The sequence below is a fragment of the Manduca sexta genome, chromosome 12, assembly GCF_014839805.1.
Source record: "Manduca sexta isolate Smith_Timp_Sample1 chromosome 12, JHU_Msex_v1.0, whole genome shotgun sequence".
Lineage (NCBI taxonomy): Eukaryota > Metazoa > Arthropoda > Insecta > Lepidoptera > Sphingidae > Manduca > Manduca sexta.
The window spans coordinates 12,298,585-12,316,864 of NC_051126.1; the positions used below are offsets into that span (position 1 = coordinate 12,298,585).

General features: G+C 34.3%; 1 protein-coding gene across 4 annotated transcripts in view; it reads left to right on the forward strand.

Moving 5' to 3' along the window:
* The first annotated feature begins 3,046 nt into the window (after positions 1-3,046).
* LOC115451555 (keratin, type I cytoskeletal 9) overlaps positions 3,047-18,280 on the forward strand; it is a 37,299-nt gene continuing 22,065 nt past the window's right edge. Inside the window, exon 1 of one of the 4 annotated variants that reach the window (XM_030179913.2) lies at positions 3,047-3,242. Coding sequence is in view for 1 of the 4 variants with exons in the window: in XM_030179905.2 (XP_030035765.1) it covers positions 3,520-3,521 (2 nt within the window). In the remaining 3 variants the exon portion in view is untranslated. Of the gene's footprint in view, positions 3,243-3,378; positions 3,522-5,472; positions 5,523-13,956; positions 14,092-18,280 lie in introns of those variants that run through there. The other 3 variants (XM_030179905.2, XM_030179936.2, XM_030179921.2) reach the window with 3 other exon arrangements.

Here is an 18,280-nt window from a genome sequence, read left to right on the forward strand (position 1 = left end):
TAAGTTCATTTGTATTTCAGTATCGCTATGTAAATATTCATTGAATATTGCGCATTAAATTTCTAGACAAGATAAATCCATCACGTCTAGTTTCAATAAAGCCACGGGTGCTCGTTCCGAGAATCGTAATATTGTTATAGATTTATTTGTTGGGACGCTTTTGCTATTGTTACCAAATATATTTGTATTGCTAAGTTTAATTTTCTTAGAGCACAATTGACATTTTAGTCAGCTCTTCAGTGTACTTACGATATTGCGAAATCTGATGATATTTTTGGAAGACATATTTTAGTATTAGAAATGCGATAGTAATCGAGACCGATGAATGGATTTGGATGATCTTTGGTACATACAATATACAGGGTCACTTTGACATTGCGTTACTAAATTATATCATATACTTATTGAATACATGTAAAATAAATGTAAAATATTTAATTTATTTTACATTACATAGGTACATTAAAATATTTAATTTCGAAAAAAATAAATATCAATAAACAGTAATTTTAATTTTCTATCTACGAGAATTCGTGACCACGCCAACATCACACTTTCAGTCAAAAATACATTCACACACACCCATTTTCACACTAAATTACAGAGTGATAAACAAATAGAGATTTTTTATGGAAATATTCATATTAAATATTATGGTGAAGTAAAATATCTACCCAATAACAATATTTACCTTCAACATGTCAAAATTATAAGTTATTGAACAATACCAGTACTAGAAACCAAATAAATAAAAAGAAAACCTGAGAATGAAAATTTTATAAAAACTTTTTTATAATTAATTACGTATGTAATGAAATAGCCTTATATTTAAATTAAACTTCTTAATTCGAAATGATTCCAATTCCAGTCAGTCTCAAAGCATTTTACTAGTATTCCAAATTCGAATGGCTAACAAATAACGAGTCACATGTTGGTAGTAACTCAGAAGGAAGTGAAAAAGAAAGCCGGCACGCCGCGCGCCGTGGAAACGTGACGCGAACTAGTAACGCGGCAATAAATAACTAGAGGTAGGTATGATGAACGAGCGGTTTGCAGGACATAAAAATAATTACCAACATAACACCGTCATTTACTATGTTTTATATGAGGCGAGCAAGCCGCTCATCTGATGGTAAGCGATACACCATTAAAGATTAGCAACGCCATCGACTTTGAAATTAAAAACACAGCGTAATACTGCGTTCATCATTTTATGACATGAGCTGTAAAATTTTATATAACAGAGTAAATGCACTTGCAGCTGGCTGGCTGAACACAAGGGGGCGAATTACGTAGGTATCTAAAAGCGGAACCTCGCCACCTCCAGCTCTCCCAAATCCAAATGAAAAAACAAAAAATTTTATAACTTCGTAAGTTTAGGAAATATAACCCTTTGTGAACCATTAGTAAAGAAAAAAAAATCCTGAACACAATACTATCCTGGCAAGGGAAGGTAGAAATAGACACTTCACTGATACCAATGCCGCAATTTCTTAAACTCATTACTTACAAAGGACATCCCCTTTAAAAGGCTGAGAGGTGGCCTTTGTACATTACGATGCATCTTCGTTATCAATATCTGCGGCGTGGCCGAAATAACTCTTTAGTTACGGTATTATTTGTTCTCCCAAGTAGCTTAAGAGATCGAAATTTGTATCTTCCTACTTACGTGATGATGATTTAGAGGCTACGGAAAGACAGTGAGTCAATTTATTTGATAATATCATTTTTAATAAGTATATAAATGATTCAAATTACTTTTTAGTAAATCACCTGATGATGGGTCCACATTGGCAGGGAATGTTTGTGCTCGTTGACGACCTTTATGGACGGCAAGCGAAATTCAGAAAAAAGAATGAATTTTCCTTTGGGTCACCACATATAACTAACCATAAGTTAAATGACTCCGGTTTTCTATACACGGTAATTTTGATATTGTGTTAATAATTTAAACGACATACTCGTCTTTACATCTGCTACATTATGCCTAAATTATTGATGAATAACGTATAATTTCACCAAAATTCCCTTTGTTACATTTCTGATATTTTTAACAATTAGTTGTTTATACGGCGTAGATATGAGCGAGTATATTTCTGACTGAACCCTCTTAGAATGGGAAGAAGGGAGAAAGTCAGGAAATGTTCGCGAGCCCACAAGGCTTCGATGTGAATTTGGCAATCATAAGGTATACACACTTAACTGTGTGCCAAGGGCCGCTACGAATGTCCCCCGTGTACGGTCGTGCATTCGTCGTGGAAACTGAGCGCACAAGAATTGCCTAAATATGAATAATTACCTACGTAGGTACATGAAAACACAACAATAAAATACAATGTTATCTTCTTCATGTCACAAAAAATACGCGGGGTAAAGATCAACGTCATAGAGTAAGTAAGCCATTAGGTTCCTCGGATCTACAAAATAATAAACAAATTCTGTCTTTAAAAATAATGTTATGATTTCGAAATCCGCAAGGATCTTTTGTTTTGAAATGCCAAAAGTGAATTAGTATACGCTATCTATATATTTTTGGAGTGCATGAAGTACCTAGGCACCTAACTAATTTATTACGTTCTAGTACTTTAATGAAACAGACTCCAATTTTAATGTTTCTTACATGTGCGGACCAGCTTTCAATTCTGAGGGGGTTGGTCAAATGTCAAATTTATTCAAAGCGGAGGCATAGCGGAAATTTTATATAGGTGTCCGAATATTTGAGTACATTACACAATTAGGTAAATACCTACATATAAAAGTAACTTTGTACTTACTTGTGTTGAATCTGGAGGGGTAGCTACTAGCTACCCTCCGCTGCCCTCTCCCACAGATCTTGTCTGTTCTAATTAATACTTACTAATTTACAATTATTTTTTAAAATATAAAATCTACCAAAGCACCTACAAGTTTGTTTCCTGCTATAAATACAATAGAATTATTTCTAAATTTACATCACGCAACATTCATTTTAATGCAAAATGTCACAATGACGTTTTGTTATTGCAAATACAGCATGTCTGTATGTTTGTCCCCCTTTTGTAAAGTATTTTTGGTATTAGCTATCTTCCTTACACATAAAATCATTTTACGACAACGTCAACAACTGTCAACTAACAACAACATTCGTGATTTCTCATCTGTTACGGAACGCTTTTGACCTTGCAAAATAATAGGAAACAATTTAAGTACTCAGTTTATTTCTGTGCTTTTGTGTTTATCTACAGAAATTCCGCCCATACCAGGTATGTAGAATAAATAATTTATTCATCGTCACAGTATTTTCTATATTATATAGATTGTAAATTAAATACTATTTACTTTTATAGGAAAACTTTTAGAGGAAAATATTGCATATCCTTGTTGTAAGGTTTATGGTTTGGTGTGACGCATGTGAATGCTTAGATTTTTTCTCGAGTGCTGGCCGCTAAGTAATTAAAAAGTTATCTGAGTTAAATATCCTTAGTCCTTGTGTGTATGTTCTGTTTTTGAATTACTTGCCGTGATTGAAGTACCTACATAATGTAAGTAGTTGTTTATTTCTAGTAAAATATTGTCATTGCGCCGTTAATTTTATACATTAGCTTACTAAAAGGTTTTATAATATCTACAAATATATCCTACTTTTTCTCAACACTGATACTCTCTTGTTATAGTATTCTTATGTATAATTTTGGTCTCTTAAGTTAAAATAGGGGAAAGTATTTTTAATAACATACAAATATTTATTAGATATGATTGTTTATTAGAATAATGATTCTAATAAACAATCATATCATTCATCTATGATTGTAAATGTAGGCGAATGCACGCTGTACGCCGTTATTTAAGTATGAATCTATGTTCTCTTTTATTTGCTATCGCTAATTTTATTTTATGCCGCTCCAGGTTTAGTCGATTGGATTTCATCTTATCCCATGTTAACGGTGATGTGCATGCATTAGCTTATATAACAATTGTGACTATGAACAAGAACGACTTGGAAAAATACAAAGAAGTACTGAACAATTGATGACAAAAAGAAAAGCCCGGGAGTTTCTTTCTGCCTTTCTTCTTCGGGTAGTCATCACTTAGGTAGCTAGTGAAAGGCTGGTAGGTTAGCTAGGTTAGGGCTCATGTCCTCGCCGGTGAGGATCGCGACGCGTTACCCTTCTATTTCCCCCTACTTGCCAGCCCGAGCTGGTTACTTCGGTTTGTACCTAGTCTTTTGTATTAACTTTATCCCTAATTTAAAATCGCCATAGTTATATAAGTGATTTTAATAGTTGTTTAGAAATAATAATTATTCTTATTCTTTGTTTTGACGTATCATAAGTGCAACTTTGTTCGCCTACGTGATAAATAAAGTATTTTTTTTTTATTTTTTTTTTAATGGAATATGACCACTGTGCCCACATCAATGGCCCATGTGAAAATAGTGTTTTTTCAATTTTTAACTCTTAGATTGTAATCCTTGTTTTCACAAGCCAATGACTGCAACAATAGTACTGCGCTAACCAACTCTTACTTTAAATTACATGTCTTCTTCTATGGAAACAATCTGCTTTTACATAAAGATATCAAATATTTGGGTTAGCCAACAATTAGTGTAAACATTCTGGGTTAATTGAGCATTCTGTAAGTAAAAAAATTAACTTGCATTATATTGAGGGTGTTATGTGTAAAAACAAATATACTAATGACTTCATTATAGAATCTGTAGATAAGTTTATACAAAATCTGCAGTATTGAAAACTCTGTCTAGGGTACTTTGGTACCAAAGCCAAGATCTTTCAGATCACATCCCATCTGTGCTATCCCTATACTAAAAGTTTTATACTGCACTGTAGACTAGAAGAATAGTTTTGCTGGTGGTAGGATATATTTTATATCTAATCAGATAGCGGCCACCATACACAAGCTGTTAAAACACCATAGTGGTCCACGTAAGTGTGTCGCATTCCGGTATCAGCTTGAGTATACCCAGGTCCAATTGGCCGGCATAACTGTGGTAGCTACTGAGGAGTAATCATCTCTCGTCAGTTAACATTCTATTAGATCCCACTCCACTTATCACCAAGTGCTATTGGGTCACTTTGCCATGTACGTATTAAAACACACAAAATAAAACTTAGCAAAATTTTAATTATAAAATATAGATATGATCAGATAAAAATAAAACTGTAGGTATCTTGTTAATCTACAGATCTACCGTGGTTGTTTATTAATTGCATAAACAGTGAACAAATATTAACCATAAATAAAATAATAATTAATCTGTGATAAAAATATTAATTAATTATTCAATATAACTCTACGACTTAAACATACAATATTTATATACACAAGTAACACAAGAAAACAAATTATTCTAAATAGGATGTACCTGAAGACACATTCAATTGAAACTGATGTATCCTGTCATTTTCTGTTGTTTAAATAATCTAGATTGAGTCTAGACGGACTCAGTCAGGCTTTGTGTGTGAAGTTGGAATTGTGTTGTGATAGACTGAGAAATCAGTGGCTGAGGAAAGGATTTCTAAAAGGGAATGTTCAGTTATTCTTATTTATATAATATACTTATACAAATAGTAATAATATTAGCCTTATTATTTTGATTTCGGGTCATATTTTATGTGTAAATTATTTTGAGTAAGATACCTATCTTACTCAAAATAATTTACACATAAAATATGACCTATGGTCTCTAGTATGTAAGTATTTCTCAAAATATTGTATGTTCTCTTAAATAGTATAAGACAAACAAAAAAAAACAGATGTGATGGAAAATTTCATACCATTATTTTGTAAAAACCTTATTTTTACGAACATTTATTTGAGAAATACTCATGTGCTAGTTCATCTGGGTTATACTTTATAGTAACATTCCTCAACTATACTATTATATATAAAGCTGAAGATTTTTTTGTTTATTTGAACGCGCTAATCTCGTGAACTACTGGTTCGAATTGAAAAAATATTTTATTTATTTATTTAGCACTTCATATACAAAAGTATAGAGGCAGACTTAATGCCATAGGCATTCTCTACCAGTGAACCTTTGGGTGGTGCACAGATAAGATAATGAATTTTACTGTTGGATAGCCCATTTATATTATCATCAGGTTGGATTTATAGTAAGAGAAAATACATTCCCATAAACTCGCGCCTTTATATCTTGAGAGTCAGGCAGAGGCGCAGCTCCGCATTCATCGCCAAATGTAACACGCTTTATTTTTTTAATAATAATATTGCATAAATTCTATAGTATAATTTTAATCATAAACCATACAGTATACAATTATCTATTGCTACAGCAGTATGTTCTAACAAAGTCGGCCTTCATGACGAAACACCGGACAAATATTGTTCCGGCATAACATTTAGTGATCTCATTTTATAGTTTGTAAATTTTTTTACTTACCTCATAGACAACGAACATGAGCTATGAACGTTTCGATTAATCCAAACTAACCTAACCAACTTTTAAATATTTACCTGTATTTACACTCAACCTTTTAACACCAAAAGGGCAGGCAGAGGCGTAACTAATGCATATTTCGCATTGCTTATTCCGTCGCATGATGGAGATGGGGGGCAAGTAAAAAAGGAGGTCCTTTATTCGACTTGTATTTTTGTTAAAAATTTTGATACCTCAGAACTGAATCATTTATTAACCGATTTGGTAAATTCTTTTTTTTTATTTAAAAGAATATTCTTCCACATTGGTCCCATGGATTTTTTTTCAAAATCGCTGGAGTAGTTTTTTTCTCATACGACAGTATTAAAAGCCCGAAAATAACAACTGTAAATGATTTAATATTATAGCTCTTCAAAAGCCCATAGTATTGTTCCACACATCAGTATTTGCATTCGACGCACCGGTAAATACGCCCACAATTGTCTAGGAAATAAAAAACATGGCGGAATATAATTGGTCTCAATTAAAGGCTACCTTTGTACATAAACTACGAGGTAAATTGTATATACCTACTATATTAGTAAACCAGCGCATACTAGTAACCTATTTATGTAGGAATTATCACTTCTGTTAAGTTTTTTTTATTGCCAATTGAATGTCAAGACTCAAGACAAATAACGCATTTCCTCTAGTGCCAAGCGAAATAGCTGCCTATAAACATTGGCAATAGGGCACAAAGTCGTAAGTTATAAAGCACTGCGTGGTTTTGCCGCTCGTCATCTTGAGACATCAAACGAAAGAATCAATGTCTGTTAACTTACATAATAACCATCGAATATGAATACAGCTGGACTTGCAAGCTGCTTTTTGACGGGAGAAATAGACAAGCCGGTGGTTCTTTCTACTAAGTACAAGGGTTCAGCATTAGAAGGGCCCGAGGCTCCTTATTGTGCCTACTAAATCAAATAATTGCCATCTAGTCAAAAAATTATTTTCGATACCAATGTTGATACTACACAGTAAAAAAGAAAAAATAGAATAGCAAAGTATATTAATATTTATTTAATTTGACAGACACACAGACATAACAATTCAACAGATTTGGTTATGTGTTAACTACTTATAACTTTTTTTGTATCGGACCCCGCAGTAAATACCGGGGGAAAACCGCGAATACATATCCTTTAAATGCATATTTGGTTATATTATATTTCAGCTTCGTTCATTTGCCCATCACACACAAGTTTTTCTTTGTCTTGTCGGTCTTTTTTCTGTCTCTTCTGTATCTTAAATTTACCGAATACTTTAACATCACTTAGTATTGGACATAATATTTGATCATTCGCTAGTCAACACTTTCAAATATTTACTAAAATTAAATATTGATTATGTTAAATCTTGCATTGTGCTGTCTCTCATGTGATAACATCGCGAATATGTAAATTCTATGCAAGAGAATCAATAAAACCTATTTTATTAACATTAAGACCCTACCCCTACCAAAATGGCGCACTAACCGCATTTTAAGAAGCTTTCTATTAGGAATTTATAATACATGTAAAAACGTTTGTGTGTGTGTGTAAGTTTGTAAAATTAAACGCGGTAAATGCTTAATGAACCTGACGGGACTTCCAAGCCAAAAAAAAGTTACATTGCAGTCATACAATTTTTGAATAGGTGTGTTGCGATTTTACCAAATCAAAGCGTTTTTATTGAAGTAAAAATCATATTCGCATGGGTTCGGCATAAATAACAATACATAAAAAAACGTCTTGCCTAACGTCCAATACACTAACTAATATATTAACTGACACTAGGTCTTATCGCAGTCGGAAAGAACACATCTAAACTGAAAGGCTCATATCCTTGGCATAACGCCAAAATGTACATAACAATGCACAAAGATAATTCACATTTTAACCAGAACGTATGCAGTGCAGAGCAATATCACAAACGGCTGTGCAAATGATTGTCCTGGGGCACGGGAGCTAATGTTTTGCGGCCAAGACGTGGATGCGGGCTTGAATTACTGATATCATCTACACTGTATTTGCATGAGATAGTTTGATGCAGACTATATCGCTTTCTAACCGAATAGCCTCATGGGTATTGGAAAACATGCTTTAACTGTGTACCATACAGTAGATTTTATGTGACCGTTCGTTGTTTAGATATGAATTCGGAATCAAGCTGATTGTTTTGGATGCGTAAAATTCTCGTATACCAAACTTTATAGGTGCAAATAATCCAAACACACTTCACCATGTATAAAATAATATCAGCTTAATAAAGCTAGATATAAAATATTTTTTTTAAGAGTACAAGTTGTTCCAAAACTTAGCACTTATAAGAAACCGACAAGAAGAAATTAGGCGTGACGATAATTTAGCGACTTTTTTAAAAGTTTATTTTATTACGGAACACAAAATTGACTACACACTGCTGCTTGGCGGCAGAAACAGACATTACGGTGGTACCTACCCCGGCGGACCACATATGAGAGACCTACCAGTAAAATATGGCCTGGTATACTAACTGTCTTCTTATTTCGTCAATAAACAAACCATAGAGGAAGTTAAACGTGTCTTTTTAAAAACAATTGCGAACTCGATTTGGTGAAGAAACAGTTATAAGTTGTACGAAATCGATTGTGTGAATCATATTATTCTTCAGTGAACCAATATAGGCGTCTTATCTATGATTCAATATGTTTTGCACACCGCCTCTAACTAGCATTTAAGTTGTGCTCACACGAGAGTTTGGCCCTAACGTCATCGGCCTGCAGGTTAATTATAATTGTAATAATAATTATATTATTACTGCGTATTATTTCGTAATTTCTATTGATAGTTTAACTGTCAAAAATTGGAAAAATTTATTTAATTACCAATTCTACCTACAGATAGGAAATAAGATTGTTTGTTTAAAAATAAAGCCAAAAATCGCTAAAAAGATTTGGATGAAATTTGAAATTAAATACACCATGCCTTTGAAGATTATTTCGTTGTAAATCGCAATAAGTAGACGTCGTTCTTGGCTTAGGAAATACCCATGCTGGTAATCATAAATATTTTGTGATAAAAATAAAATATTGTTTATAATTAGTGTGGCAGCATCTTAAATGCGACTACGTCATTGAGTACACGCTTAACAGCTGTTTTTAACAAATGATCCCAATCTCAATCTTCAATCCGATTCCGAGAATGAACTATCAAAATAACTCATTTGTAAGCATGTTAATAAACTTTTTTCTGATAGGTCCATTTTTGGGATAAATCGAAAAAAGCGATTATGATTGTTTATTGAAAATGACGGTAAATAAATATTTGCGCTTAGCATTTTTAGGCCCACCTGCCATTAATGATTAGTGTTGTACTTTGTGTTGATCTATTTTATAAAGAAATACATAAATAATTAGTTTTGTTGACTGTATTTATCAAGAAAACTTCGCCCTTTTTGTGCTATAAAATACTATTTTTATTGTAATTTAATTTGTGGAAACTTTTTATAATATCTTACGAGTTGTTACTGTTTATTTTACAGCTTTCTTATTAATGTTAACTATGTTACAACTTGAACCTTATTTTGTAGTTGTTAAGTGCGTTTTTGCCCAGTGAATTTAGTATTTACAAACGTTCATCAATTACATGTAGTTTTAGAAAAACGTTTCTGACGTATCAATCTACTGCCTCGGTGGCGTAGTTGTTTTGCATGTCCGGTACAATAGCGCTCTGAGGTCCTGGGTTCCAATCCCGGGTCGGGCAAAGTGATATTTGAGTTTTTCTGCTCAGTATCAGCCCGGAGTCTGGAATTTGTGCCCGATATGGCGATAGGCTCGCCACCTATCACATCATGGGACGGAACATACTTGGCGAAAAGTGGGTGCCCTAGTTGCGCCTCTGCATACCCCTTCGGGGATAAAATGCGTGATGTTATGTATGTTATGTTATGTATCAATCTACATTAGTACTAGCTTTTGCTCGCGGTTTCATTTGCTTCGACTTTAATTTATCTCATTCCAATGTAGTGTCGATAATTTAACAGCTTGGAGATCTGGGTTTTGTTTACTTTTTACGGCCGCAAACATCAAGCCTTTGGAAAACCAATTCTATGGAAAATCGTATTAGAATAATCATAGAAAGTTTTACTCGACTTCGAATTTTAGATTCGAATCCATAACCGTTCGGCCCAACTACACCTAAAGCTTCTACTAAACTACGACTACAACAAAAGGAAATGATATTATAATGCATCGATATTTCTACATTATTACAAATAGTGTTTTCCCAGTAGTCGAATGGTTTTTTGTTCTGTTGATAATAATTTCTTAGAACAACGTTCTTTATCTCAGCGGCCGCGATCAAGGACGTGTACATCAGTCTAGCTAACCGGTTTCTCACGCTACTAGCAACAACTTATATAAAAAACATTGATTTAGTATATCACAATTTTTATCGAAATATAACTGTAGATTAAGGTTGATTTGCATAACTGCTCCATATTATGAACACTATATTTTAATCATAATATCTGTCAACCCTTTCTGAATGACAGTAACCGAACAAAGTTTTAAGTATTCTAAACGAGTCGTAATTCTAACGCTAATGAAGTCATGCAAACGAACCCTAGCGTTTCGGTGTGACGGGTCAGTTCTGCGTAGCTGTCTTAGGACAACAAGATACCCAGGGGCCATTCCGTACGCGTCGAAGAAGGCCACTGCGGGTTTTGGTTGGAATGCCGGTGTAGGGTCTGCATAGGGCTAGGGACTCTGCCCAATGTTCTCTCAGATGCTATACTCCCGAATGTCGACATTGGGCCGTAAGACTGCTGAAACCAATATAACCGTTCCACTCCACAGTGGTGTCTGATAACGGTTTCCCCGCCTAATAAAAAAGGATAACGAGCGCAGTGTTTTGTAATTCAAAATTCTAAATGGTGGCTTATCGTTATAAAGAGTCTTGACATTACCATCTGGCGAAAGGGTATCTCGTCTCTTTATTCGTCTGAAAGAAAAAAATACTATTTCAGTCAATAAGTTTTGTTATTATCTGACGATAGGCTCGCTCGTCTCTTTATTCGTCTGAAACAGAAAAAACATCGGTCAATAAGTTTTGTTTGAATTGATAAAATAATAAATTCATAAAATTGTCTCTTTGAAGCACCTTCATATTTCAAAAGGCATTATTTCATTACAAAACCAATAACAACAAATGGAGTAAAAACTAGAACGTGGGGGACATTTTTATGTAAACCGGCATAAATTATGGCCTCTCTCGATATTCGCCACCAACTTTTGGATGGAATCCAACCAATAAAATATGTCACTGACTGTTTTATTTGTAGAAAAACGCACTAATCCGCGCTCTTACTCGCCCGTTTTCTGTTCGTGTATGATTTATGCGTAAAATTTCTCTCGAGCCTTCTCGAAGTTTCGATTGCTTGGGTTTATACAGAATTTTTCGCGCAGTTTATTTTTATGTATATTGTTGTGAATACACAAAAGTTTTTGTGAATTGTTATCGTTTCCTTTAGACGTATTCATGTGTGATTAATTCGTGTGTGTTTATTGTGTACATAGAATAGGGATAAAATATGGACGTTACATATTTGTGGTGATTTCGATTTCTAATGCCGAGGTCGCACTAAGGTTAATATAAACACCCATTATCCTACAAACAAGGCGTAAATACAGCGCTTTTTGAATAAAAAACTCTATTGTCAAACGTCTATTTTGCTATTCTCAAATTATCTAGATAATTCGTGGCTAAAACCTGCATCTATGCATCGTTTTTTAAAGAGATAAAGATTTGTCAGAGCAGTACATATTGAGAATTTAAAAATTCTAATTAAAGAAATATTGTGGGTCCAGGACGATTTTAAAACGCTATTGCGTATGCAATATGCATTAAGAACAAGATCTAACTATGCTCTTCGAGTTGTTGCTTTATTCAAATATGATTTAACATTTTTTGTTTCCTCTAAAAGTTTGTCTCTGAAATTAATTAAGACTGAACCGTCTTCCCAATTAAGAGACTTCAAAAGTGTCGTCCAAAAGTATTCCTACGTTTTCAATTCAAATTCAAATTTTGATAGAGATATATTAAAGTTTTTGAATTATAATGTATCAAATAAATAGTTTTACTAATGAAAATTTTATTGGGTGTAGGAGTAAATTGATTTGTTGAAAAGTTGGCTCATATTAGCCTTATATGAATATCGACATAACACCTTTGTAGTCGATGGGCTATCTGATTTATTCTTGTGCTCTAGTATTTAAAAAAAAAATCTTGTCTCTATTTTTTAACTGTGCAATAAATCCTGAGAATTTTGTTACACACATCACGCCTTTATCATTAACGAGATAGGCAGAAATACAACCTGAGCGCCGTCTGTGTACACAGGATACACAGTGTACACAGACTGTGAAAAATGATTTTATAAAGAGTGAGTCTATTGCCATATTAAGCACTTATTTCAGACGCCGGGCTCATACTGACAAAAAAAAACAATATCACTGCCCGACACGGAACTGGAACCCGGGACCACAGAGCGGTATCGTACCGCGCACGCAATACAACTACGCCACCAACACAGCGAAAATTAATTTCCCTATAAAAATAAGGAAGGTATATGAAGACTACCTATAGGCAAGTTTGCTTAAGTCCCATCATTAAAACCTATTAGATGTCAAATTAATACCTAACATATGAAGCCACTGCTTGATGGTTAAAACCATCATGGCCGGAACCTATAGGTTCGCCAACTCTTCTTTGCAGCACCAATAAGCATAGGAATAGTTTGTCTGGGCGCGTGTTCCCTCCTTCCTATAACCCTGGGTCGTTCCACCGTAGCGTGAAGAAGCATCTCAGTAGGCCGGCATGATTGTGTCGAATGGCATGAGATAGCCATCTGTTGTTATTCAATACTTTGTCTGGACGGCATCACGCTTACCATCAGGTGCAGTTCAGTAGTAACAAAGGGTCCATATAACTCAATTCATGCTGGCTTCTCTTTATGTCGAATGTAATTATCATTAGACCACTGCCTCAGTGGCGTAGTTGTATTGCATGCCCGGTACAATAGCACTCTGAGATCCTGGGTTCGAATCCCGGGTCGGGCAAAATGATATTTGGGTTTTTCTGCTCAGTATCAGCCCGGAGTCTGGAATTTGTGCCCGATATGGCGATAGGCTCGCCCCCTATCACATCATGGAACGGAACATACTTGGCGAAAAGTGGGTGCAATAGTTGCGCCTCTGCATACCCCTTCGGGGATAAATGCGTGATGTTATGAATGTATGTAATTATCATTAGAACGATTTGCAGACCGCATTCATTCATATTTGTACCTATATGTTCTGCCAGGTTCCCTTTCGAAAAATTTGACCTTTCGCCACTGCAGTACAGCCACTTTACCGTCCCAGAATAAAAACAACTGTATCCGTATTGTGTCGTCATGTTAACCGATGACACACTATTTTACGTAAAACTAAATATTTACTCTGGATTCTCCACTATATGATATCATTAACAAATTACGCTGTTATCGGTGCTTTACTGTTGAGGTCAGTAGCAAACTTTACGTTATCATCGACGTGCGTGTGCGCAGTTACGTGATCTGTTAATGGTGATTGTGGTCTTAGTGTCTGTTTTTTTTTCATGGTATTATTGAAGTCAGAGTCATATATTCAAAAGGTAATTTTAAAATAACTTTAAGTGCTATGTCCTAAGTATTAAGAACTATCTAGCGTCAAATAAAAAATGCAAAGCCACAAGGTTAAAGAGTCAAATTCGCAGCTTGTTTTGCGGCTAATTCACCGCTTGCTCAGCTCTGACATTGTTTCTTTTTTATAGGGACTTATTTCTCAAAAAATTTATAGTCGAAAGACAGATATTCAATATTTATACAATTTATTTTTTTTATTTTATGCACTACGTTTATTTACTACGATTTTATACGAACATTTAGTTCGTATAAAATCAGCGGTACTGGATTCTGATATTTGAATACTGCCAAATTTCTATCGCAGTCTTTGGAAACATAAAATAATACTTGTTCCAACTAGCGTTTACACGTATTTTACACACAATATGATAAAACGTTTGTTTTCAGATATTTCAAAAACATTTGATTCAAAAAAAAAATACAAAAGATGTACTGAACAATTGATGACACAAAAGAAAGCCCGGAGTTTCTTTCTGCCTTTTTTCTTCGGGTAGTCATCACTTAGGTAACTAGTGAAAGGCTGGTAGGTTAGCTAGATTAGGGCTCATGTCCTCGCCGGTGAGGATCGCGACGCGTTACCCTTCTATTTCTCCTTACTTGCCAGCCCGAGCTGGTTACTTCGGTTTGTACCTTGTTTTTATTATAAATGTTATCCCTAATTTAAAATGTCCATAGTTTTATTTTATTTAATTTTATAGTTATATAAGTAATTTTAATAGTTGTTTAGAAATAATAATAATTATTCTTATGCTTTGTTTTGACGTATCATAAGTGCTACTTTGTTCGCCTACGTGATAAATTAAGTATTTTTTTTTTTTATTTGGTATTAAAGTAACAAGAATACAACTGAGTTGATTAGAATAAATTATCTATGAATTGTATCTGCGCAATAGCTTCCGGTAATTATCACATAGTATAGAGATGTATTTATAATTATAGCACAGAGTAAATGGTAATAATCGCCATGTCCCTCGTCCGTTTAGTAAAAAAAACAGCTGTTGAGCTGTAATAAATAAGATAAATTCTTCGTACGCCGTCTATAGACGTTTCCCAGAAACTGTTCTTATCAATTATTTTATAAACAAATTGCGTTGTAAGTTATTAGTTAAGACCGTCAAGGAATACAATGATCAATAGATCGTAGATATCATATTCTGACTAAAATCGATTTATTTTACAAAGCAATATTTTTGTTATATCAATATTAAAAAAAATTAAAGTCTAGCGAAATAAAACACAATTCTAAAATTGGTCTTAACAACACTCAAAATATAATAATGTTGCCAGAAACCCAACACAAAACAAACACGAACATTCTATTGTTGAACATTCCTACACTAAACTTCTGAACGCATTTTCCGATACAAATTCTCCAAGAAACATTTTGTATGTGTTCAGATTATAAAATATGTTGTCACATTTAAATCTTGAAATTCGAACGTACTGCCGATATGGCTCTACAAGCTAAGTAGGGTGGAAGAGGAAATGTGAGCAAACCGCGCAATTCCACATCGGGGCCATTTTTATCTGCGAGCATGAAGTGTGAAGTAGCGATGTGGCTCGACTCATGAGTTTCTTTTACACGATCCACATAATAGTAGTGGTCTAGTACTTATATTTTACTCTGAAATACGGCCCAGTTCTCAGTGAGTCGTAATCTTACCAGATTTTATGTTTGCCATAGAATAATTCGAAGAGACTTTATGATATACTGAATATTCATTGCTTTTATAAAACTTATGGATTTTTTACTCTGTTCTCCCGATTTTTTTTTACTTGTTATTTGTGCTCAGACTGTTTTTATCATTCCTTATATTACTTAACGTTATTAACATCATCATCTTTACTAGCATCATCAAAAACTTTGCTGTCGCATACTACCAGAGTTACTAACACTATAATCACAAAATTCCAAATTCATTTCCATACATATAGTGGCATCATCCAAAAATCTCACAACAAAACTCACAAAGAGGAAACTAAAACGGGTGACAACACCACCGTATATTTCCGCCGATATAAATCTAAACTCACCAACGTTCTCCACGCCAGTCGCCTTTCGGAATTTGTGGATCCGATGCATCGCGTTCAAACGTGCCAATTCTTGAGCTTGGGCACGTTGTCTCACGTACTACTGTCGATGCTCCAACATTTTCCTTGTTTCTGTCACGGTGTACAAAGGTTGTCTTCGAAAATTCAATTTGTGTTGACAATTTTCGAGATATTGTTCGCTATTCGTATTTGGGTTAAGTGATTATGGTCTCTATCATTAGATGGTTAACGTACTAATGTTTGTTTTTGATGGGAAAGTTTTGCTGTGATTTATTTAATTTCCTTTGCTCGTAAACTGAAGATTATAAATTATTTCGCGCTTTAGATTATCTCCCGGTAGGTAGAGGTTTGGCTGTAATAATGTCATTGCGTAAGTCCACAGGCGGTGGGTGCCAGTTACCATTAGCCGAACCACTTACTCCTTTGCCTAATTAGGCAATAAAAAATACCTGTAGATTTTTTGTATTAGTAAACATCGGTAACGTATCAACATTCACAGTGGTATTGTTTGCTTCATCTACCGTCAAGTAATCAACTAGATCACTGTCCAGTCTATAGCTAAAAACATTTCACATTTCTCAAACCCATAAGTTTTCTTTATATTTGCTTTTAGTACATCAATATAAAAGAACATCATAAAAGCTATTATACACAGGGTTACATTTTACATCATACATTATCTGCAGCTGACATGAAGGATTAGAAAGCCATTAAATAGACAATAGTTGAGAGGGGCGCCCGACAGGCAGTAACTCGAAAGGTGACAGGCACGTTAGCGAACCAGTAACAGTCTGTGATATATGGCCTTCAGAGTGGCGCGAGTGTCACTCCACGCCTGCAAAATGGTAAAAATTCGACCCGGGGTATACGAAATTTTACCTAGAGTTCCGTAGTTTGTACGTTGTTTTTAATTCAGGTATGAATTATTCTCATTGAATTTGAATTAATGGTGAAAGAATACTTACATGCGATTAATGCATGAAGAAATATGAACGCAACCTTCATTCTAATATAATTAATTGTGAACCCAAGTTGCTTTATAAACTTAAATACTGTTCGTTCTGTCTTTCATGCTTCAACTCGTGCGATTCCTAAAAAAACTAACTCATACAATAATTCAGTATTTTATCAATGCAAAAAAGGTTCTAATACGTAGATAAATTTACTGAACGGGTTTCTCGGCTCGGATTAAAATCTATTTTTGCTAATAGCTACAGGTGAACATTTTTTGGAATAAATAACAAGTCATTAGGTTACTCATATTTCCAGCTCTTAGTTACTCACGTAATAAAGATATAGAATAAATCAAGAGATAGAACATTACGAACCTTCAATGCATCTCAAAAATAACTGCAGCTATGAAAAGGAATTCCCGAAACAGACGAGTATTTTCTCAAATTGTAACGTTTTCTACCTTCGTTTACGCAACTCTAACACCGTTGCAAAATCGGATTCGCAAGTGGGCTGTAGGGTGCCAGAGGATCCTAGCCGCGGCTATTATGTCAGCCGTATATCTTTGGTATCGCCGTCCAATTTCTGCTTTATGGCATGTAATATCCCCGTGGGGAGTCTTTTAATTCCTCATCCTTTTTAATCAGCAACATTAATTATCGCGATAGCGTATTAGAAGACCGCTAGGTTAGATTAGTTTTCGTTTTAACGACTAATAGGGTTTGCATTTGGATTTTAGTACGTGTTTTTCCTAGACCGTTTAAATTTTAAGACTTAGGTTTTAGTTTTCAATGACGTATGAATTGATTTATAAAGATATTCTGTGATCTATAACCAAGTTCTTTTGTGGCTTCATAGGTGTTCTAGTTTCATTCCTTTATAATTTGAAAGTCTGTTTTTAGCAGCTGATGTTAAGTCCTGCCATTTATTAATTCTTAGTACTTGATATTTTATATCAGAATATAATACTTTTCGAAGTAATAAGCTTCAATAATGTTTCATACGAAATTTCAGAACGAATTCTCGCCAAAACCAGATATTTTAAACGCAATTAAATACATTGTACGTGGAATACGTGGTATTACAACTGAACAATAATATTCACACCCTGCTCACGCTGTTAACATATCAAGGCCACATTTATTGTTAAATTCG